The 24,361-nt window shown below is 39.4% G+C and overlaps 1 protein-coding gene across 1 annotated transcript; it reads left to right on the top strand.

Moving 5' to 3' along the window:
- The first annotated feature begins 1,811 nt into the window (after positions 1-1,811).
- Positions 1,812-12,422, top strand: DTD2 (D-aminoacyl-tRNA deacylase 2). Its single transcript, XM_059373052.1, has 3 exons — positions 1,812-2,016; positions 5,916-5,985; positions 10,191-12,422. The coding sequence occupies exons 1-3, from the start codon at positions 1,906-1,908 to the stop codon at positions 10,514-10,516; spliced, it is 507 nt and encodes a 168-aa protein (XP_059229035.1). The 5' UTR covers positions 1,812-1,905; the 3' UTR covers positions 10,517-12,422.
- Positions 12,423-24,361: the final 11,939 nt, after the last annotated feature.

Raw genomic sequence — 24,361 nt, 5'->3', positions numbered from 1 at the left:
TGTGAAGTGTGTAAACCTGGCGATTCGCAGACCTGTACCCCTGAGGATAAAATATATGTTTATTAAATAAATAAATAAATAAAAATAAAAAATAAAATACAGCAAGGAATACCTTAGTGCCTACTCTCTACTGCCCTCTGCAGGTGAAAGGAAAGAATAAGTGAGTCACAACCTATTACTACCTGCAGTGGTGGCCAAGACATTCCCACCTAACAGAAAGGTTTAACACAACTGGTGACTTTTGAGAGATTACTCATTACCAACCAGACTCCACCTATTCACAGGAAGGATTGCCCAATTTGCTAAAGTCCCTTCACTGTGGAAAGATCTCTGGGAACCATATATCCTATTTTCAAGAGAACTTACTGTCTTCTGTACTCAATACAAATGGACATCATAGGCCTCTCTTACTCTGGGTCAAGGCTAAAGGCCTTTATGTCAAAGTTCCTTGTAGCCCTGTAAAACTTAAGTCTGGGAGTGAAGAGAAAAGAGATTCAATATTTATAATGAAATAAAGACACAAACAATGCAGCTTGTCTGTGCTTTGTAGACAAATGTCAACAAATGAAGGACACCCTGCAATGCAGCTAATCAGAGATAATGTGAGATTTTGCTTTTTGGTTTTTACAAAAAATATAAAGCGGCCTGCAAGATAACCAGCAAACAGGCAGCTTCAATTTTGTATAGAAAGGACCACTGAATATGCATAGATTATTTTCTTCAGTCACACTACTTTATATGGATAACAACACTGTCAGTGATGTCATCGTCTGAAAAAACCGACCCAAATGTATAGGCATATTGTGTCAACTGAGCCCAAATCAATGACCTGAGTAATGCAATCATGGTAGCACTATTATTCCTCATCTAAACCTTCCAAGCCCATAGAAAAATAATGCTAATGTGATGCATGTTCAAGGAGCAGGTTGTGTGGGAAAGAAGATCAAGGCTTTCTCTAATTTTATTTACATTCTAATATCTTACAGGAAACCCCACAAAATTTAGCATCATTATGTTCATCAGAACATGTTGTTTTATTTTTGCCTTAGCAACACGATAAAAATATTATCAACAATGACAGTTTCTTGGATACGAATATTTTTAGCCAGGATATTCTCTAAAGAACTTCACTCCAAGTGTGTATTCACATAGCATACCAACATCTTTCCCAAACTACAGCATCAGAATGATTTCTAGTATTCCTGATAGAGGAGGTATCTTGTTTTACTGATTGGAGTAAGGAAATTTTTTAAAGATTTATACCTTTTAGGGGCGCCTGGGTGGCTCAGTGGGTTAAAGCCTCTGCCTTCAGCTCAGATCGTGATCCCAGTGTCCTGGGATCGAGCCCCGCATCGGGCTCTCTGCTCAGTGGGGAGCCTGCTTCCTCCTCTCTCTCTGCCTGCCTTTCTGCCTACTTGTAATCTGTCTGTCAAATAAATAAATAAAATCTTAAAAAAAAAAAAGATTTATACCTTTTAGTTCCATTTCTGCTTGTTTCGTGATTCAGGTGATTCGTTCTATTTACCTACCTTCATAAGGGGCATAATAAAGACTTTAAAATTTCTCAACGCCTGGAAATTTAAGCTTTCTAATCTGAAATCTCTTTAAATGGCGTGTAGGAAAGAGATCCAATGAGTCTTCCCACCTGTTGAAAGTATACGCTTACCGCTTAGCACTTTCGGTAAATTTGGATAGTTTCAGCGTAGGAGTTAAGTGTATTGTCTTTGAAGACCACACATCCGGGTCACCCTGGAGCCAGGCAGCGGCCCCGCCCACCTAGGGGTGGTGCCACGCGACATTAGAACGCCCCGCCGCCACGATCCGCAGCGTCCTCCCGGCGCGCTGGAGGCGGAGCCTGCGCAGCGCGACCCTCGAACGTACCGGATTGCCACGCGGGTTCGAACCATGACCGAGAGCGGCCGGATACCTCAGGCTCGGGCGCTCTTGCAGCAGTGCCTGCACGCCAGGCTGCAAGTACGCCCGGCCGAGGAAGACGCCGAGAGCCAGTGGGTGGAGGTAACGTCAGCCCCGCCACTCTCGGTGCCGCGTGCAGGGGCGGGCCTTCCCGCGTTCTTTTGGTAATTCGGTCCCACGCCCCCCCCCCAACGTCTCCTTCCGCGCGGGCGGTGCGTGGCGCCGACACGTGCTGTGGGCGGTGCGAACTTCCGCTCGGCCTGCCGACCTCCTCCCGCAGAGGCCCGCCAGCTCGGCTCGTCTGCGCAGTCCTGCATAGCCGGCCCCAGCCCTTCTCCGTCGGACCTATTAACGCAGGCGGAAGAGTGTGTCCCCTGCTTAGGACCGCGGGAATTTGAACTTCCTCTCACCTTCTGCCTGCCTGCGCTCGGTAGACCTGAGGACTGACCGTCTCAGAGCTCTTGCTTCAGGCGGCCGAGGGCCTTTCCACGCCCTAGGGCTGGGCTGGTTCCACCGTTTAGGTTGGATTAGTTGCAAACTTTTATGACCTGTTCCGACCTGTGTTGCAGATCCCGTGGAATTCCTCTTCGGTAGCTTGCAGCTAGGCACAGAAATGAGACTTCCCATGAAACCTTTTTTCATGAAACTTAAAAATTTTATGTATTTGCAACTAGAAACAAAGACTACAACTTTTACTAGAATGTTGCGTTGTTGAACACAGTTCCTCGGGAGAGTTTAAAACCTTTGCAGAGATAGGATTTCCTTCTACTTTAGGATTTGCCCTTTAAAGAGAGCCAGCCCCAAGTTTATGCAAAAACAATGTTCTTTAATGCCCCTGACCTATTTTTGGAGTAAGTTAAAATGAAGAAAAAAATTAGTTGATAATTAAGGCTTCTGGAGCTACTCAAAAACTTAATATAGAAGCAGCATCTTCACTCATCTGCTGGATTCGGTCCCAGATCTAGCATTCCTTAACACAACCCTAGTCATTATGTTAAATATGATCCATAAACTATGATATGTGGGTGATTATTCTTAAATCAGAATCTGTTACTCTCTGCTAATTTAGAAATATTTATAAACATAAGTAGTCCTGTATCTCCCCCTACCCATTTCTTTCTCAGAAATTCATGTTTGTTTTTGTTATGAGCAACTCCCCGCCCCTTTTTGAGGTCTTCCTACTGTGGAATTTATTGGTCATCGTATCCAAAGACTTGCCTATTTTTATAGTTAACTCTAGGGACTATAAATTCCAACTAATAATCATTTAGATTTCTTCCATTTTTTTAATCTCTTTATATTCTTCATGCCACAGTTCCTTATGCAAAATCAGGTATTTTATTGCAGCCTTCCAAACTATCAGTTTGTGTTGGTAAACTGTAAAAGCTATTCTAAAGCTCTCCCTTTCACTCCCACAGGTATCTAAATTAATATAAAGAGCTGACAATTAGTGAGAAAGTAAATTTTTTCTTCTTCCTCAGACATGCTCTTCCCTATTCTAACTTACAATTTTTTCTAAGGGAAATACTGTTTTGTCAAAGATTTGAAGGTTACTTGTGGTCTCAGTTTTATTCATTTAGACCTTTGCTGTCATGGGCTGTTTTTCTTTCAGAAGGTGAACTTTTTAAAAATGGCAGTGAGAGGGGTGCCTAAGCAGGGCTTAGTTGGTTAAGTGTCTGACTCTTGGTTTCATTTGAGGTCATGATCTCATGAGTCCTGGGATCCAGCTCTGCATTGGACTCTGCCTGCAACAGGGAGTCTACTTAAAGATTCTCTTCCTCTACCCCTCCCGGTGCTAATGCATGTGCTTGCTCTCTGTCTCTGCTCCTAAAATAAATAAATAAATAAATTTTAAAAATTAAAACAAAACGAAACTATGGTGGGAATTATATGTGATTTCATATATATGTAAAATGTTTTCTGTCAAATGAAGCTACAAGAAAAGTGGTTCTGACTTGAAGAGGGGAATTTGTAGGTCACAACTTAAGATCTATTACTAGAATAAACTAAAAGAAAATACCTTACTGAGGAGGAAGTATGGTGGGTAGAAAGAACATGTGTCTATTTTCTGCATATCATTAGATAGTTAATTCTGACATTTCAAGTGTCCAAATATAAATATGCCTGAGGTTTTGACTGAATGTGCTTGAGATTTGGGCTGGTACTAAATTAATCCCAGTGGAGTGGACTGTGACAGTAGTGCAAATATCTCTATCATTCATCCTGCCAGCTCCATACTATGGGTGTGCTTTGGAGACCTTTGCTTATTCCAGAAGCACATTTGCACTTCTTAAAAAGTTAATTGTTTTCCAGTAATTCAGCTGTGAGTGCAAAACTGCTGTTATGTTTATATAGAAGACATATTTAGATAATACATAGAGCCTATGAGATATAGTTCACCTTAAATGCAAACAACAGATAAATTGAGTCCCTATCATATCTGTAAAGTGCTTTCGGAATTAAAATGTAAAATAAATTGTGCTTTCGCCCTTAAATTTATTTTTACAGACTAATTTTTTTTTTTCTTTTTTTTTTTTTTTTTAAAGATTTTATTTATTTATTTGACAGAGAGAGAGATCACAAGTCGGTGGAGAGTCAGGCAGAGAGAGAGAGAGAGAAGCAGGCTCCCGCTGAGCAAAGAGCCCGATGCGGGGCTCGATCCCAGGACCTGAGATCATGACCTGAGCCGAAGGCAGCGGCTTAATCCACTGAGCCACCCAGGCGCCCCTTACAGACTAATTTAATAAACACTTATATAGCTCCTACTATGAACTAGGTACTGTTTTAAGCACGTTACAAATACTAATTCATTTAATCTTTATAATAGCTCTTGGACTCAACCAGGTTAATCTACAAAATAAGAATTCAGTGATTCAGAGTCATTTATCATTTCTCTCTTTTCCATATATATCTTGCAAGAGCTAATAAAGAAATATCCAAGTCATTATATTTAAAAGCTTACATTCCTGAGGCACCTGGGTGGTTCAGCCATTTAGGCATCCAACTCAGTTTCAACTCAGGTCATGATCTCAGTCATGGGATCAAGCCCCACTTAGGTGGGCTCTGTGCTGAAGGTGGAGCCTGCCTGGGATACTCTGCCTCCTCCCCTTAGTACACTCTCTCTTAAAAAAAAAAAAAAAGACAACTTACATTCCTGATAACAGGCAACCTCATGATGTAGAACTTAATATCATAAATGCAGTATCAAACCTTAATCACTATGTTGATTGGAAGCATTGAGAATAACAAAATGTAATTGGGCAGTTTCTTGGAATTTGTTGAAGTAGAGTCAGACCCTTAGTTTTATAACCTGCGAGTAAATGGATTTGGAGGAATAAAGAGTAATGATGTCAAAAAACATCAGTCATGCTGTTGCTTATACATCACCCATATCTTATATAATGTGAATTCATTTGGTGTTGAATAAATGGGGCTCTGCAAACTAAGCATTTCCAAGTGTCAGCTTAATTAAGGGAGAGGAGGCTGGTTCATAGTCATAATGACTTTGACTAGATGTAAATGTTTGAGTGTACAACTTGTGGTCTTCACTGCTCTTGGTTATATCTTAAACTTAATTCTTTTTTTTTTTTAAGATTTTATTTACTTATTTATTTGTCAGAGGGAGGGAGAACACAAGCAGGCAGAGTGGCAGGCAGAGGCAGAGAGAGAAGCAGGCTCCCCACTGAGCAAGGAGCCCGATGTGGGATTCAATCCCAGGACTCTGGGAACATGACCCGAGCCGAAGGTAGCAGCCCAACCAACTGAGCCACCCAGGCATCCAATCTTAAACTTAATTCTTGCAAGAAATGATAATTGAGGTGATTAAATACTGGAAAAGACTTTGTTTTCTCACATACTTAAGAAATCAAATCTGTTATAAAAATATATTTCTCTTCTTTTGTGTTTAATCTCCATTTAACGGTTTCATAGTTTTATTCATTTACTTCTATATCCCTATGTAGTTTTCTCTAATCTGAGTTTTCTCTGGTGATTTCTCATAGGTTCAGAGAGGATTAGTAATCTACGTGTGTTTTTTCAAAGGAGCTAATAAAGAACTTCTTCCCAAAATGGGTACGTATTTGATGTTTGCTTTTTATTTATTTATTTATTTTGAGATTTTATTTATTTATTTGACAGAGAGAAATCACAAGTAGATGGAGAGGCAGGCAGAGAGAGAGAGAGGGAAGCAGGCTCCCTGCTGAGCAGAGAGCCCGATGCGGGACTCAATCCCAGGACCCTGAGATCATGACCTGAGCCGAAGGCAGCGGCTTCACCCACTGAGCCACCCAGGGGCCCTGATGTTTGCTTTTTAAAAGTTAAAAATGAATAGCAACAGAGAGATGAGCCAGAAGATAGATGGATAAATCACAATCTTAAGTTGTACTGGTAAGTTTTGAATGAATTAACTCTACTACAGTTGTTGGATTTATCTATTTTTGCCTTTTTTAAAGTTTAAAGTAAGCAAGTGTGGTGGAATTCTTTCAAAACATCTGCACATTTCACATGGCTTATAGATTGGTTTAGAAGAGTGTACACACACACGTGCACACACAGACAACACACTTGAGATTCAGCTATGTTTCTAACAGAAACTGGTTAGATGCAGGGTGTCCACATAGGAAGAAAGCAGATGCTTCATTTCTTAATATAGTTTCCTTGTCTCCCACAGTCCCTGACAGGAGCGTGTAGGTGACATGTTATGTGTAAGATGTGGGTCCCATCAAATCTGGACAGCTAAGTCTTACGTTGTTATTATGGAAACATTTTAACTAACTAGTTATGCACCTTTTTTAAATAAGAAGCGTACGTAAACATAAAGTTCTCCTGGGGCGCCTGGGTGGCTCAGTGGGTTAATCCGCTGCCTTCGGCTCGGGTCATGATCTCAGGGTCCTGGGATCGAATCCCACGTCGGGCTCTCTGCTCGGCGGGGAGCCTGCTTCTCTCTCTCTCTCTCTCTCTCTCTGCCAGCCTCTCTGCCTACCTGTGATCTCTCTCTGTCAAATAAATAAATAAAATCTTTAAAAAAAAAAAAACAAAACATAAAGTTCTCCCGATCTTGAACAAAGCTCAGTGTCTTCACAGCCACACCTCCTCCAGGGACAGAAAAGCAGGGTCAGTGTTCACTTACCTCTGAACGCTAATTTACCTGCCTGCAGTTCTCCACTGTCCCTGATAGTCCATAGCACTGCACATTGTGATAATCGCATAGTTTCAGATACACCACATCACGTACTAGATAGTATTTGATAAAATAATTATGTACAAAAATACCTGAATTAAATCCCTAAGGTTGGGACAAGTTATATTCTCTTTATTAGAGGACAGTACCCATTAGTTGCATTAATAAGAAATATAAATTATACAAATGGGTAGTTGCAACATGCAGAAGTTAACCTAGAAGAGCATCAAGTAGTGGAACTCTAAGGTAAATAGCCCAGTGAGGAACCTCTGGGGCAAAAGACTATAAACTCCTAGAGTTAATTGTATACCAAGACATTAAACATGTTTGGCAACTTTGTCAGGGGATGAAAACTAGACTTAAAGGACTACGACAGGTGAGGGTGGAAAGCCAATAACAGTGGTTTGAAATTTGATTCTGGAAGACAATAGGGAGCTTTACAGGGTTTAAAGAGTAAATGAAGGGCGCCTGGCTGGCTCAGTCAGTGGAGCATGCAACTCTTGATCTCAAGATCATTAGTTCAAGCCCCATGTTGGTTGTAGAGATTACTTTAAAAAAGAGAGCAAATGAAATGAGGACTCCCATTACAGAGGATGATTTGCCAAAACCTATTGCTTGGGTATTGGACATTATGTCCATTTTCCTAAGTTAATATTTTGCCTTGAATTAAATCTTCATTGGCCATAAAAAGCATAGTAGACATCTGCGAAAACAGGAAGAAAATTTTCGTCATTGTGACTCCTAAAGTTGTTTTAGACTTTAAGTGACTCTTAGGTATAATAAAATGAAATGAACCACCCAAATCCAAGCTACATTTTGTATTATACTAAATAAATCCTGTGTTTCCATCTGTGTCTAAGTTCACTTTGAATACATACATTAAGATTGTGATGAACTAGGAGGTCCACCTTAACTCTTTTAGTGGACAGTCTAAAACAAAACTGTGTATATTATGACTCTCAGTAAAGAGCTGTGATTCTATCCCATTCTGCTGGTGTAAGTTATAAACAAAAAAAGACCATCTATTACTGATACCATTAGCTTGTACTTCCCTCTATTCCAGGCAAAGTAAGCCAGTGTGATGGGACTCTCTTAAACTTCACCTCATACTTATTAAATGAATTCATATCTTTCTAATCAAATCATGTACCCCTTGGGAACATAACCAGTTATATCCATAAAGTCTAAAGTTATGTGGCTAACATAGAGATGTGCAGAATCTTTCTCAATTCATCTTCAGTATAATTGAACTGAGATCCAGGGACCTGTCAAAGCTTAACTTCCCATATACATCATTAGAGATACTTAATTGATAACCTGTCTTAAGATATTTGCGTTTTCAACATGCCATTAATTCATTGTCTCATTTTAATTCTACTTCCTGACATTTGTATCTGTATTATGTTTATTTCTACATAACTGTTACTTGAATACTAACAACATTAATTGAATTCTCAGTTATAGCCAGTAGAGGGAGGTATGTGGAAGTTTAATAAATTGTACTAAACCTCGCTCGCCTGTTACTTCAAAATTGTCTACTTAGTGTGTCACTAGCCTGAGGCCTGGATAGCTGGGTAGATATTTCCCTTGGAGCTAAGTGCTCTGGAGAGTTACAGTTTTCTTAGAAGCAATCAATAACAACTGCTGGCTCTATAGCAAAGTCCTATTCATCATAGAGAAAATTAGAGGTATTTTAAAATAGAAATTAGTTGAAAATTGATAGTGCTTCATGCGTATCTTAGAAATTCATTTGGGTGTTCATCTTGGCAGGTTTCTACCAGGTTAATTCTGTGATTTGTGGAGTGGGGCAACCATACTGGGTCCTTACTAATATTTACTACAAACCCTCCAGCACTTGAAACCATTGACTACCCTATTAGAAAGCATACATTTTCAAACATAATTACTGGTAGAGTGTGAGATCTCTATAGTTTATCAATTGTCCTCTGAGGAGTACTCCTTTTTTTTTTTTTAAGATTTTATTTATTTGAGAGAGTGTGAATGTGTATGCAAGCATGCGGAGGGGCAGAGAAAGAGAAGAGAGAGAATCTCAAGCAGACTCCATGCTGTGCATGGAGCCGGACAGGGGGCTTGATCTCACCACCCTGAGATCTTGACCTGGGCCAAAATCAGAAGTTGGACGCTTCACCAACAAGCCACCTAGGTACTCCTGAGAAATATTTCTTATAAGCAGAAGGTATTTATACCCTTTACAGAGCCAAGAAGACCTTAAGGCTCTTCATAGTAGGTGTTTCTTTTGTTTATTGTTTATTGTCTAGAAAATGACTAATGTTGAGATGTAAACAGGTTTTCTAACTTTAAATCTTTAGCTACACATAGATATTTATGGCTTTTTTGACAGTTCTTACGAGTTATTAGTATACTTTCATCAGTGCCATAAAAATAACACCATGTTTTCTTGTGTATATATGAATATAATACCAGTGTATCTTTTGACTTACTTTTTTGGTTATAACAGTGAGTTTCTGATGATGTTTGCTTCACCTTTACTCTTCTCCCTGGGTTACATTTGTCATATGATTAGACTTTGTTAAGTAGTGCCTTTGAGATTATGAAACCGTAAAATTATCTGGTTTATACTCAGAATAAACCTGGAAACTTTGTTTCAGCTTAGAACTCTAGGCAGTTAAGTTACTCTAAGATTTCTATTTAATATTCTTTGTTGTAAAGCAGAATTTGGTGTGAGGAGAATTCATCATGGCTTTTTTCCAGTGAGGTTTTCTTATGGAATATAAAAAGGAACAAAGAGGCAGAATCTTCTAATGTATTCCCCGGGGCAACAATATTTTGAGGTTTTTGGTATACGGTTAATTTTTAGTCCTTTACTTCATCAATTTATTGTTAGGAAATCTTGACTGCCCAGTGGATTTAAAACATCATGCCATTTTTTGCATGAAACTTGCCTTATTTTTCTTGCTTAGATGAAGCAGTTCTTTAAATCTGAATAGAGATTTTAGATAAAAAGCATGAGCCAACAAACTAGGTTTTAAACATGAGATTTGCTGACTGGATGATTATTCATTTTCTTCATGTTTGTTTCTCACTTCAAGATGTTTTCCCTTTATTCCCCACCCAGTTAATACACTGTTAAATGTGAAGTTAAGTGAAACAGAAAATGGCAAGCATGTGTCTATATTGGATCTACCTGGCAATGTTCTGATCATCCCTCAAGCCACCCTTGGAGGGAGAGTAAAAGGAAGAAACATGCAGTATCACTCTAACTCTGGAAAAGAAGAAGGCTTAGAACTTTATTCCCAGTTTGTGACTCTGTGTGAGAAAGAACTGGCTGCCAACAGCAAGTGTGCTGAAGCTGGGGTTGTGGTGGAACATGGTACTTACGGAAACAGGCAGGTGTTACAGCTGGATACCAACGGACCATACACACACCTAATTGAGTTTTGAAAAATTAAAAGTTAGTTTCTGCAGTTGTTTTCTGGTATAAAATGATCTCAACTATAATTAGATTTTCTTCCTCTTCTTGAATACACTGATCTGTAGCATTTTTAGACAAGAAAATTTGGGTGTCATCCATACCCCTGAAACCTGTTAATTGGATGACCTTGCCCTGCCAAGTCACCAAACTCTGAATCTCAGCCCTACCTTTTTTCCTACTTTCCCATTCACTTCCACTTGAAAACTTGAAAAGTGCTTTCTATTCACTTTATAGTCATTGTGGAAATGCTCTTAGAGAGCAGTATTTAAGTATTTCTGCATGAAGAATTTTGTTCAATCAAGAAAAATATACCCTTGTATTCTTATATATCCTTAATATACCCTTATATTCTTATACCCTCAAATGTATGAAGTATGAAATAAAAATAACTGTATTAAAATTAGGTAAAATCCCACACAAACCAATTGCAGTTTTACTACTTTAGTTTTCCAAATTCTGAGTGAAAACAATATGCTATTTACTGTTCGTTTTAATAATATCTGTGAAAATGTAATCTAGAAATGTTATTGTGCATTATATTACATCCAGGGCATCCAAGTGCTTTAAATCATTTTAAGAATCTTTAATTGAGGGGCACCTGGGTGGTTCATTTGGTTAAGCATCTGCCTTCAGCTCGGGTCGTGATCTCAGAGCCCTCGGATTGAGTCCCACATCAGGCTTTGCTCAGCAGGGAGTCTGTGTCTCCCTCTGTCTCTCTGCTTTTTCTCTCACTCTCAAGCAAATAAAATCTTTTTTAAAAATCTTTAGTTGATACAAGAACAAGGTATGAAGATTAAAAATTGTTTTTATTTAATATACCAGTTAGTTAATTAATACTTGCATTTCTCAGTTTTTTACCAAAATAACATGTGTCTCATTTTCTGTCCTTGGTTATTAAAAGTTAGTGCTTTGTGAAATTAATGTTAATTTTTTAGGAAGTCCTTTCGTATATAGCTTGTCATAAAAGGAAGAAAAAAGGGGAAGCTTTCTATTGCAATTATTTGGAAACAAGCTGACTTTTGTTCTTTTTCTTATTATTTATCTGACGATTTTGAGCCAGTGTTTTTTCTGTTAGTGAATGTTTGTGCCCTGCCCCCATTCACATGTTGAAATCCCCCAACTTGGTAGTGTTTGGAGTTGGGAATTTGGAAGGTAATTAGGGTTAATGAGAGCATAGGAGTGGGTCCCTCGTGATGGGATTAGAAGAAGAGTCACCAGAGACCTTGCTGGCTCACTCTCTCTGCTACTACCATGTAGGGATGCAGTGAGAAGGGGGCTATTTATAAGCTAGGAAGAGAACCCTTATCAGAAACTGACCATGTTGACACCTTGATCTTGACCTTGCAGCCTCCAGGCTGAGAAAATAAATTTCGGTTTCTCAAGCCACTCTGTGGTATTTTGTTAGGGCAACCTGAGCTGATGAAGGTAGTGATACAAGATAGACAGCTAATAAGGTAAATTTTTCACAAGAGAGGAACATATATAAGAAACTGAAAGAATTAATGAATCAATAAGATAATACTTAGTTTTTGCAAACTCCTCTGACTTTATTTGAAAAGATATTTTGAAGAGTAAACACCAGGTCATATTTCTAATTATCAAAAGATGAAGAAATGAACTTGGATAAACATCTTAAGTAGCTGCTAAAAATTCCTTTGTGTCATAATTTCTTTAGGTCTGTCCTCCTAAGATACTTAAAGTTTTTGTTATCACACAAATCCTATTACTCTATATCCTTCCTGTACTATTCTATTTTGGAACTTGAGAATCAATAACTGGCTTGGTAATGAGCTCATTGTCCTTAACTTTTGCTTTATTGATTCATGCTACACTTATTGAAATGTAATAAACTATTCATAAACTTTCGAACTCCAATTTTCTCAAAGCTTCTCTGAGAAGGTGTATATGTCTTTTGAAAAGATTATGTGTTACCTATTTTAAATCATTTTGATTTTATGTGTAGGTGAAATGCTGACTCACATCCCTAGATTACTGTTTTATAGTTCAGGCAGGGTTTTTTTTTAATTTGCTTGCAGTACTTGTGGAGAACAGCAATTTCACCTACATGAAGGGTTATTAAGCAAAAAGTGATGGCCACCTTTCATTTCCAAGGAAGCTAGGACAAGAGAGTTAAGACAGGAGAAATAGCAGATATGTGAGTAACTACACCATGGCTTTCCGTAGCTCTCCTGGCCCACGATGCTCAAAGAGCTTTCAAGAGATCCCTCCTTTTATCTTCCCAGTATATAATGAGGATAGTGCTGTGGAAAGTAAGACAGTGCTTAAATAATTTTCCCAGAATCACATTATAGAGAGGAATAATATCCATCTTTCTCCTTTTCCTGTAATAAGAATTGTTAAAAACTGAAATTGATCTTGGTAAAGGCTTAGCATCTCCCAGTGTGGATCACTTAAGAAAGGACAGCCAATAATAAATTGGTTTACTTACAGAGTTAGGTGGCAGCATGGTTGAACCTAATTTATGTGCCTTCTGCCCTGTTTTTCTAAGATTCTAGAATGTCTTGATTAGAATTTCATTTCTAAGTATTATTTTACCTGCCCATTTAGAAACAACAGGGGTTCAATTAGAGAAAATACTGTAAGACACAGATTACCAATGAATGTGGTTTTAATATCTTGAATATATTCATACAAACTAAAATCAAACACCATTCCTTCATTAGTTCAAATTTTAAAAGGCCCACCACTAATGAATCATGTCTGAATTAATGATGATTTATTGACTCCATAATGAAAGAACTCAACTTATCAAGTATAAAGATCAAATACTGTGGAGTCCTATGCCACTTGTTTTGGAGAATAAGAATTCATAGTGGTATTTTAAGACAGTGACCTGTCCTATTTTTGCTACCCATGGTTAATATTGAAGAGGGCCTGTCTTGTTATACTTAAACATAGTGCACCTAACTGTAGCTCAGTGGGTTAAGTGTCCAACTCATAGTTTTGGCCCAGATCATGGTCTCAGGGTTGTGAGATCAAGCCGCCGTCGGGATCCTCATGCTGCGTGGAGTCTACCTGAGATTCTCTGCCTCTCCCTCTCCTCTGCCCCTTCTCCTATTCACTGGCATGCTCTCTCTCTTGCTTTCAAATAAATAAAATCATTAAGTGTATTTTTTACTAAGTTTAATCATTCCCAACCTTACTGAAATTAAAAAAATAAAATAGAAATGTCTTACCTATTAATTTATTGAAATAATACTGGTTTCAGAAAGGGAAGATCTATAGAAAAGTGACATTTTCATTCCAAAACCACCCCATAGTGATGACTTTAAATGTTTGATAAGTCTCCTAATTATTCTCCCTTCATCCTATTACTCCTACCTCTAATTCTTTTTGCAGACAATCTCCAAGGTAATGATCCTAGAACATTCTTATCTCAATAATATTCCACAGTTCAGAAACCTTATTAAGTTGTTTATTCTAACCCCAGGATAGTTAACATACAGTGTTACATTATCATTCAGAAACTTTTATAACCTTTTATCTATGGATCAAAGTCTAAATTTCTGAAGTTGTAATGAAAGTTCTCCATACTCCTAAGAAGTGAATGAAATCATGCAGGGAGAACTGTAGAGAGGACCAAAGTCAGAATCTTGAGAAAACATAAAGGAAGAGCAAACAAATGAGAGGCCAGAGAACACTGTAGAGATCAGAAGTGCAGAGAGAATCCAAAAATGGCAGTATTAACAGAAGATAATTTTCAAGATGTAAATAGTGACAAAGTCAGTGCCACATACTCAAGAAAAACAATAATACAAAGACTGAGGAGAGACTTCTAGGCCTAGTAGTTAGGTATTTTCAAGCTTCTGGAAAAATAGGGTTAAATTTACAAGACTTGGGAGAAGCAGAAAAAGATTCTTAATCTTTTGTCCTTGGACAGAGTGTCTCAAAGTGTGCCAGTGGACCAAGATTCACCTGGAGCCTAATATTTTAACAAAATGTGTTTTTTGTTAGGACCATCCCAAACTTACGTATTAGAATCTCGGCATTTAGGGAGAAGAAGCAAGATGGCTGAGGAGTTAGAGACCTAAACATCATCAGGCCCCAGGAGTTCAGCTAGATAGTTATCAAGCCATTCTGAACACCTACAAACTCGAGATCAAAGAGAAGAAGAGCAGCAATTCTAAGAACAGAAAATCGACCGCTTACTGGAAGGTAGGACGTGTGGAGAAGTGAATCCAAGGCGATATACAGGAAGAGAGACAGTGGGGCGAGGTGCCAGTTCCTAGCAAGCAGTAGAGCAGCAGAGAACAAAATTGGAACTTTTAGAAGTCTGCTCCACTGACAGATGTCACTCCAGAGGCTAAGCCGGAGTGGAGCATTTGTGGGGACAGTGTGGTCTCAGGACCCGCAGGGTCACAGGAAGAGCAGGGATGCCTGAGTTTTGCAGAGCTCCCAGGCATCAGAGGAGGGAAGCCGGCTGCAGAGATGGAGCCAAGTAGGGGAGTTCTCAGCTCAAGATTACCTTAAACTGTGATCCAAGGTGCAGTCGGACCACTGCTCTTCAAGCAGAGACCCCCAACTACCTCCTCTGGGAGGACAGGCGTGGGAGCACGCTGCAGAAATCAGCTGGGTTTGGAGACTCCAAATGGGACCGTGCACTAGAGATAGAAACACTCGGTCACAGGCTCGGAGTGCAGCTGGAGACCAGGGAGCAGGGAGGGATTTACTACTTTTCTCTGAGGGCACACTGAAGAGTGAGGCCCCGAGCTCTCAGCAACTCTGAGACGATTGGGAGGCCACCATTTTCATTCCCATCCTCCAAAGCTGTATGTAAAGTATTCATGGAACAAAAGCTACCGAGAGCAAAACCAAGAAAACTGAGAGCATAATGCTAAAGAGCATCCTACTGAAGAATGAATGGGCTGACCGGGAAGTTAAAGAAGAATTGAAAAAGATTATGGAACAATTGAAAATGAAAGCACAACTGTTCAAAACCGTTGGGATGCAGCAAAGGTAGTCCTGAGAGAGAAGTCTATAGCAATACAAGCCTATTTCAAGAAACAAGAAAGGTATCAAGTACACAACCTAACCTACACCTAAAGGAGCTGGAGAAAGAACAGCAAATAAAGCCTAAACCCAACAGGAGAAGAGAAATAATAAAGAGCAGAAATCAACTAAATAGAAACCAAAAGAATAGTAGGACAATGAAACTAGGAGCTGATTCTTCAAAAGAATAAGATTGATAAACTCCTGGCCAGACTTATCAAAAGAAAAGAGAAAGGGCCCAAATTAATAAAACCATGAATGAAAAAGGAGAGATCACAACCAACACCAAAGAAATACAAACAATTATAAGAACATATTATGAGCAACTATACACCAGCAAATTGGACAATCTGGAAGAAATGGATGCATTCCTAGAGACAAGTAAACTATCAAAATTGAACCAGGAAGAAATAGAAAACCTGAACAGACCCATAACCAGTAAGGAGGTTGAAACAGTCATCAAAAATCCCCCAACAAACAAGAGCCCAGGGCCAGACGGCTTCCCAGGGGAATTCTACCAAACATTTAAAGAAGAATTAATACCAATCTCCCGAAGCTGTGCCAAAAAATAGAAATGGAAAGAAAACTTTAAAATTCATTTTATGAGGCCAGCATTACCTTGATCCCAAAATCAAAGGCCCCATCAAAAATGAGAATTACAGACCAATATCCTTGATGATCACAGATGCAAAAGTTCTCACCAAAATACTAGCCAATAGGATCCAACATACATTAAAAGGATTATTCACCATGGCCAAGTGGGATTTATTCCTGGGCTGCAAGGTTGGTTCATTATCTGCAAATCAATCAATGTGATACAATACATTAATAAAAGAAAGAATAAGAACCATATGATACTCTCAATAGATGCTGAAAAAGCATTTGACAAATTACAGCAATACAAGCCTTTCTCAAGAAACAAGTATCCTTTCTTTTTTTTTTTTAAAGATTTTATTTATTTCTTTGACAGAGAGAGAGATCACAAATAGGCAGAGAGACAGAGAGAGAGATGAGGAGAAGCAGGCTCCCTGCTGAGCAGAGAGCCCTATGCGGGACTCGATCCCAGGCCCCTGGGATCATGACCTGAGCCGAAGGTAGAGGCTTAACCCACCGAGCCACCCAGGCGCCCCAACAAGTATCCTTTCTTAATCAAAACTTCACAGTGTAGGGATGGAGGGGACACACCTCAATATCATCAAAGCCATCTATGAAAATTCCACAGCAAATATCATTCTCATTGGAGAAAAACAGGTAACTTTTCCCCTAAGGTCGGGAACACAGTGTGGCTGTCCACTATCACCACTGCATTTCAACATAGTACTAGAAGTCCTAGCCTCAGCAGTCAGACAAAAGAAAGAAATTAAAGGTATCGAAATCATCAAAGAAGAAGTCAAACTCACTCTTTGCCGATGATATGATACTTTATGTGGAAAACCCAAAGACTTCACTCCAAAACTGCTAGAACTCATATAGGAACTTCACTGAATACCGAAAGTGTCAGAATATAAAATCAACGCCCAGAAGTCAGTCGCATTTCTATATCCCAAAAATAAGATGAAAGAAAAATTAAGGAGTCATCCCATTTACATTTGCACCCAAAACCATAAGATACCTAGGAATAAACCTAACCAAAGAGGCAAAGAATCTGTACTCAGAAAACTATAAAGTTGTCATCAAAGAAATTGAGGAAGACACAAAGAAATGGAAAAACATTCCATGTTTATGGATTGGAAGAACAAATATTCTGAAAATGTCTGTGCTACCTAAAGCAATCTACACATTTAATGCAATGCCTATCAAAATACCATCAATTTTTTTCAAACAAATGGAACAAATAATCCTAAAATGTATATGGATCCAGAGATGATACTGAATAGCCAGAGGAATGTTGAAAAAGATAACCAAAAATTTGGCGGCATCACAATTCCAGACTTTAAGCTCTATTACAAAGCTTTAATCATCAAGACAGTATGGTACTGGCACAAAAACAGACCCATAGATCAATGGAACAGAATAGAGAGCCCAGAAATGGACCCTCAACTCTATGGGCAACTAATATTCGACAAAGTAGGAAAGAATGTCCAATGGGAAAAAGACAGCCTCTTTAACAAAAGGTGTTGGGAAAATTGAACAGCCACATGCAGAAGAATGAAACTGGACCATTTCTGTACACAACACATGAAAATAAATGCAAAATGGATGAAAGACCTCAATGTGAGGGGCACCTGGGTGGTTCAGTTGGTTGAGTGGCTGCTTTCAGCTCAGGTCATGATCCTGGAGTTCTGGGATCAAGCCCCACATCAGGCTCCCTGCTCAGCAGAGAGTCTACTTCTCCCTCTGCCCTTGCCCATCTCTTGGGCTCGCTCTCTCGCACGCTCTCTCTATCTCTCATTCTTTCTCTCAAATAATAAATAAAAATCTTAAAAAAAAAAAAAGCCTTTGGGAAAAAAAGACCTCATCAACGTGAAATAGGAATCCATCAAAATCATTGAGGAGAATACAGGCAGAACCAGTCACAGCAATGTCTTCCTAGAAACATCGCCAAAGGCAAGGGAAACAAGGGCAAAAATGAACCATTGGGACTTCATCAAGATCAAAAGCTTTTGCACAGCAAAGGAAACAGCCAACAAAACCAAAAGACAGGGGTGCCTGGGTGGCTCAGTGAAATAAAGCCTCTGCCTTCGGCTCAGGTCATGATCCCAGGGCCCTGGGATCGAGCCCCACATTGGGCTCTCTGCTCCGCCGGGAACCTGCTTCCCCCCATCTCTCTGCCTGCCTCTCTGCCTACTTGTGATCTCTGTCTGTCAAATAAATAAAATGTTAAAAAAAAAAAAAAAGACAACTGACAGAATGGGAGAAAATATTTGCAAATGACATATCAGATAAAGGGATAGTATCAAAAATCTATAAAGAATTTATCAAACTCAACACCCAAAGAACAAAAATCTAATCAAGAAATGGACAGAAGACATCAACAGACATTTCTACAAAGAAGATATCCAATGGCCAACAAACACATGAAAAAGTGCTCAACATCACTTGACATCAGGGAAATACAAATCAAAATCAATGAGATACCACTTCACACCAGTCAGAATGGCTAAAATTAACAAGTGTGGGAACAACAGATGCTGGCAAGGTTGTGGCAAAAGAGGAACCCTCCTACACTATTGGGAATGCAAGCTGGTTCAGCCACTCTGGAAAACAGTATGGAGGTTCCTCAAAAAGTTGAAAATAGAGCTACCCTACAACCCAGCAATCGCACTACTGGATATTTACCCTAAGGGTAGAAATGTAGTGATCCAAAAGGGCATGTGCACCCAAATGTTTATGCAGCAATGTCCACAACAACCAAACTGGAAAGAACCCAGATATCTATAAAAAGATGAATGGATAAAGAAGACATAGTGTATATATACAATGGAATACTATGGAACCATCAAAAACCAAAATCTTGCCATTTGCAACAACGTGGATGGAACTAGAGGGTATTAGTCTAAGCAAAATAAGTCAATCAGAGAAAGACAATTATCATATGATCTCTTCAATATGAGGAATTTGAGAGGCAGGGCAGGGGGTCATGGAGGGTATGGAGGGGAAAAATAAAACAAGATAGGATCAGGAGGGAGTCAAAACATAAGAGAGACTCAATCTCAGGAAACAAACTGAGGGTTGCTGAGGGGTGGAAGGGGAGGGATAGGGTGGCTGGGTTTTAGACATTGGGGAGGGAGCGTATGTGCTATGGTAAGTGCTACGAATTGTGTAAGACTGATGATTTACAGACCTGTACCCCCAAAGCAAATAATATATGCTAATAAAAACTTAAAATATTAATAAAAAAAATCTCAGGACTTAGAATGTTTCTAGTCACAAGTGTCCCCCAGGTGATGCTCATAAACACTGAAATCCCAAAACCACTGTTACTCTGAATGAAGCCCAGACTTCTGAGGCTGCTTTCAGAGTTTTAAACTTTGGCTTCAGTTTGACATTTTTTTTTAAGATTTTGTTTATTCATTTGAGAAACAGAGTGCACAAGTGCACAAGTTGGGGGAGGGGCAGAGAGAGAGAGAGGGCGAAGCACACTCCCTGTTGGGCAGGGAGCCCAGTGTGGGGCTCCAACTCAGGACCCTGAGATCATGACCTGAGCCAAAGGCAGACACTTAACTGACTGAGCCACCCAGGTGCTCTCCAGCTTGACTCTAATCCTTTCTCCCACTACTTCCAATAGAAATTTTCCACTGTAACTCTTGTTTTTCTTAAGAAATGCTCATGCCTGAGTTACTCTGTGCTTTGCTAAATCCTTCAGGATTCAATATCTAGCTCAAATCAATCTCTTCTTTTTTTTTTTTTTTAAGATTTTATTTATTTATTTGTCAGAGAGAGAGAGGAGTGAGAGTGAGCACAAGCAGACAGAGTGGTAGGCAGAGGCAGAGGGAGAAGCAGGCTCCCGGCTGAGCAAGGAGCCCGATGCGGGACTCGATCCCAGGGCGCTGGGATCATGACCTGAGCCGAAGGCAGCCGCTTAACCAGCTGAGCCACCCAGGCGTCCCAAATCAATCTCTTCTTATCCCAGACTAATTTGTTCTGCCTCTACCCTCCTCCAAATTGTAGTTGTCCCACTCTTGACACTTGTGATAGGTCTTATGAGGTTGAGTACATTGGCTTTAACTCGTTTATGTTTTATGTGTCTTAACTGTAAGAGTATAAATAACATTGGGCAGAGACAGTATAATAGCGAGCATACATAACATAGTATAATGTTTTTTATAGTCTCCCACAGTACTTAGACATCACTGTGCGTATTGTCTATGCTCATAATTCTCCATAAATATTACCTGAATTAATATGAAAATATGTCAGGCACCTAGGTGGCTCAGTCAGTTAAGCATCTGCCTTCACCTCAGGTCATGATCTCAGAGTACTGGGATCAAGCCCCACATCGGGCTCCTTGCTCAGCGGGGAGTCTGCTTCTCCCTCTCCCTCTGCTGCTCCCCCAGCTTGTGCTCTCTTTGTTTCTGTCTCTCAAATAAATAAATAAAATCTTTAAAAAATATTTGAAGATATGTCAGTTGGCCAAAATACTCTTAATTTTGAATCAGTAAAACCAGTATTTAATATATGGATTTCTTTGCTACTGAAGAATAAAAGGTTTGGAATGCACAGGAAATAAGTTTAATATAGCTACACCTTGCTTCAAAAATACAGTAGATGACACCAAAAAAGTTTGAGGAAAACTAAAACAGGTAGAGATTCAATACAACTGTGAGCGTTGCTATTTCTGTTTTATTACTTTATTACATCAGTGTGGTCACTTTACATTTTCTGAAGTTTCACTCTCTCTATATATATAGTATAACTGTACTTACGCAATAGCCCCATACTTAAAAAAGGTGTAAAATTAGCAAGCCATTCTACAAATACAGAAGGGGGAAACTATTTCATTTAAGAAACCTATATTTGAGTGCTTCATAAAACAAACTTATTGTGAACCAAATAAAAATGTATTTTATTTATGGGTGCCTGGGTGGATTGGTCGGTTAAGTGCCTCCTTTCCGCTGGGGTCATGATCCCAGGGTCCTGGGATGGAGTCCCACATTGGGCTCCCTGCTCAGTGGGGAACCTGCTTTTCCCTCTGCCCCTTCCCCCCGCCATGCTTTCTCTCTCTCTCCCCCTTCACAAAAATAAATAATAAATAAATCTTTAAAAAGTGTTTTATTTATAAATGTGAACTTTAAAGCATCAAGCTGTAATAAGACCCTTCTATATTTGATTACAAAATAAAGCAGTTCTGTCAGATGCATCACAAATAGCCAACTTTGTGATAAATATGACCCTACTTCTTTTTACCAGACTTTCTCATATGAACAAATTTTTTGCTCTGGGTAAGCCAGCATTTTTTCTCTAAAGAAGCTTAATAAAATTTGACCTATTATATCAGCTTTTTTTTCTGAATGTGGGAAGAATGTATGTAGAGAATGCACCACACCCTATGTAACAGTATCTGAGAACCATTAGCTATGAACAGTTGGGGTTGGGAAAGTAATTGTGGACTTTTGGGGGAGGAGGGGGAATGTTAGTGTTTTTAAGGGAACATTTGACTGCAAAAATGCCATCCTTGACTCCAACTTAGAGATATTGTTTACTTAGCTTTGTTTTCACATAGATAAACTAAGGCACACTTTCTATGCAGGCTTTTTTCTTTTTCTTTTTTCTTTTCTTTTTTTTTTTTTTTTTCTTGAGAGAGAACTGGGGGAGAAGCAGAGGAAGAGAGACAATCTTAAGCAGGCTCCACACCCAACACGTCCCACAGCCCTGAGGTCAGGACCTCATGATCTGAACCAAAATTAAGGGTCTGAGGCTTAAAACTGAGCCACCTAGGTGCCCCTCAAGGCATTCTTTTAAGCTACTTTTCAGCCCCGAGGAAGTCTCTTCATGAGTAGATGTGATCATTTTCAAAGTTTAGTTTGCTCAGTGCCCGGATTAATTTATTTTCTCATTACTTTCAGATAGTCTTCATGGCTTTGATTTCTTTTCACAGTATACATGCTTGCCTTTTTTGAGCCAGATGTTGAAAATGTTTTTGTTTTTTGTTTTTTTTTTTTAAGATTTTATTTATTTATTTGTCAGAGAGAGAGAGAGCACAAGCAGAGGGAGTGGCAGGCAGAGGGAGAAGCAGGTTCCCCATTGAGCAGGGAGCTGGATGCAGGACTAGACCTTGGAATCACGACCTGAGCCCAAGGTAGATGCGTAACCACTGACCCACCCAGGCATCCTGAAAATGTTGTTTTAACATTTGCTTAATACTGCATCATGGATAGATGCTCTCCACTTAAAGGTTGTAGTCTTTAGAATCTGCAGGTCAGCAGTCAAGCTGAGAGCTGTGCGAAATACACTTGGTTTAAATACAATCCTTAATCTCAAGGAATTTATTACCATCTAGTAGGGAACATGATAGACACAAGTATGTGGTCAGTGACATCTGGATGATGCTATCTGTGAACTATAGAGTAGCAGCAGATAGAGAAGATACTTCTGGTGGGAGTGGTGAATCCCTGTTGTTAACAAAGGCATGGCAATTTGAGCTATCCCTTGAAGAATGGGTAGAATTTCTATAGGCCCAAAGGAGGGGGTAGAGAGGCATTTCTATTAGTTGGGCTAATTAGTAAGATGTCACTGGAGGATTTTAAAGAGAAGAGTGGCATAATTAAAACAATTTTAAGGAGGATAGACCTGGCAGTGGTACATGAGGATTTCAAAGAGAAGAAAATTTGGTGGCAGGAAGATGGGGTTTTTTTAGCCGTACAGGCATAAGGAACTTAAGGCTGACTTAGATCATGATAGTGTCTGTGAACATGGAAATAAACATAACTGGAGATACTGGAAGGTGTTGGAAAACAAGTACAATTCAAGGCAGCTGCCTCGTTGTGGTGGGGCTAAAGGGACGAATCAGAAATTAAAATCTCATGTGTGGGTTACTGAAGAAGATGAATTCAGATTTTAATACGTTGAGCTTGAAGTTTACCCAAGTGGAAATGCCAAGTGGAGTTGTTACTTGGGGCAAAGAGAGTACAGACTTGGAAGTCTTATTTATGAAAGTGATAGTTGAAGCCCCAGAAATAGACAAAATTTAATCATCCAATATTCACTGAGTGCCTACTCTGGTAAGTATAAGTACACTAAAGAAAAAAAAAAAAGGGTGATTTCTGTCCTCTTGGAGATTGTAACAACTGGTGTGTTAGGACAGTTAACTGGAACACAGAGAAACTGGAGGTGCCAGAAGAGAGATAAAAACAGTAATGTGGAGATTTGGAGATACAGACTTCTTCTAGTTAGGAGAGCACTAACATTTTAGTATAATTTTGAAGATTAAGAGATGTAAGAGGGGCGCTGGGGTGGCTCAGTCGGTTAAGTGTCTGCCTTCTGCTCAGGTCATGATTCTGGGATCCTGGGATCAAGCCCAGATGCAGGAGCTTGCCTTTCCCTCTCCCTCTCCTTGTGCTCTCTCTCTGTCAAATAAGTTTTCAAAAAATTTTAAAAAGAGATATGAAAGAGAGAATATAGAGGACAAAAAAGCACTTGACTTTCAACCAGATTTAAAGCAATAGACGGAAGAGGAAAAATTGACAAACAAACATCAGACAGATATAGATAGGTGGAGAAAGTGGAACAAATAAGTGGAAACACTGGTATCCTGGAGTTTAAAGTTTTAAGAATTGGGGAAATGGATGTAAACATATAGAAAATGTCAAAGAATAGGGGCACCTGGGTGGCTCAGTGAGTTAAAGCCTCTGCCTTTGGCATGGGTCATGGTCCCGGGGTCCTGGGATCGCCCCCGCACCAGGCTCTCTGCTCAGCAGGGAGCCTGCTTTCTCCACCTCTCTCTGCCTGCCTCTCTACCTACTTGTGATCTCTCTTTGTCAAATGAATAAATGAAATCTTAAAAAAAAAAAAAAAAAGAAAGGAAGAAAAGTTCAAAGTATTATGTAGTTAACCCACAACCTGGATTCTGTAGTTAGCATCTTGTTATATTTGCTTTAATACCTATCTTTCTATCGGTCCATTCCAAGAATGAGACTATTTTGTTTTGCCAAGGGTTTTAATTTATTCCTCCTCTGTCCTCACTTTTTGCCACTGCTGATCAAGCCTCTCCCCTCAGAAGCCCAGGTTGTTGTGAGCCTGCTGTATTTCACTGATAAGCCCAGATTCCCTAAACTTTCTTTATGGGAAAACCTCTCTACTCCATGTGACTTTTCTTTAAAGGAAAGGTCCCGAATGATGGTTCACGGGAGAAATAATATTCCCAC

Source organism: Mustela nigripes, chromosome 13 (assembly GCF_022355385.1).
Source record: "Mustela nigripes isolate SB6536 chromosome 13, MUSNIG.SB6536, whole genome shotgun sequence".
In the NCBI taxonomy this organism is placed as follows: domain Eukaryota; kingdom Metazoa; phylum Chordata; class Mammalia; order Carnivora; family Mustelidae; genus Mustela; species Mustela nigripes.
This window is presented reverse-complemented; position numbering and strand designations above follow the sequence as displayed.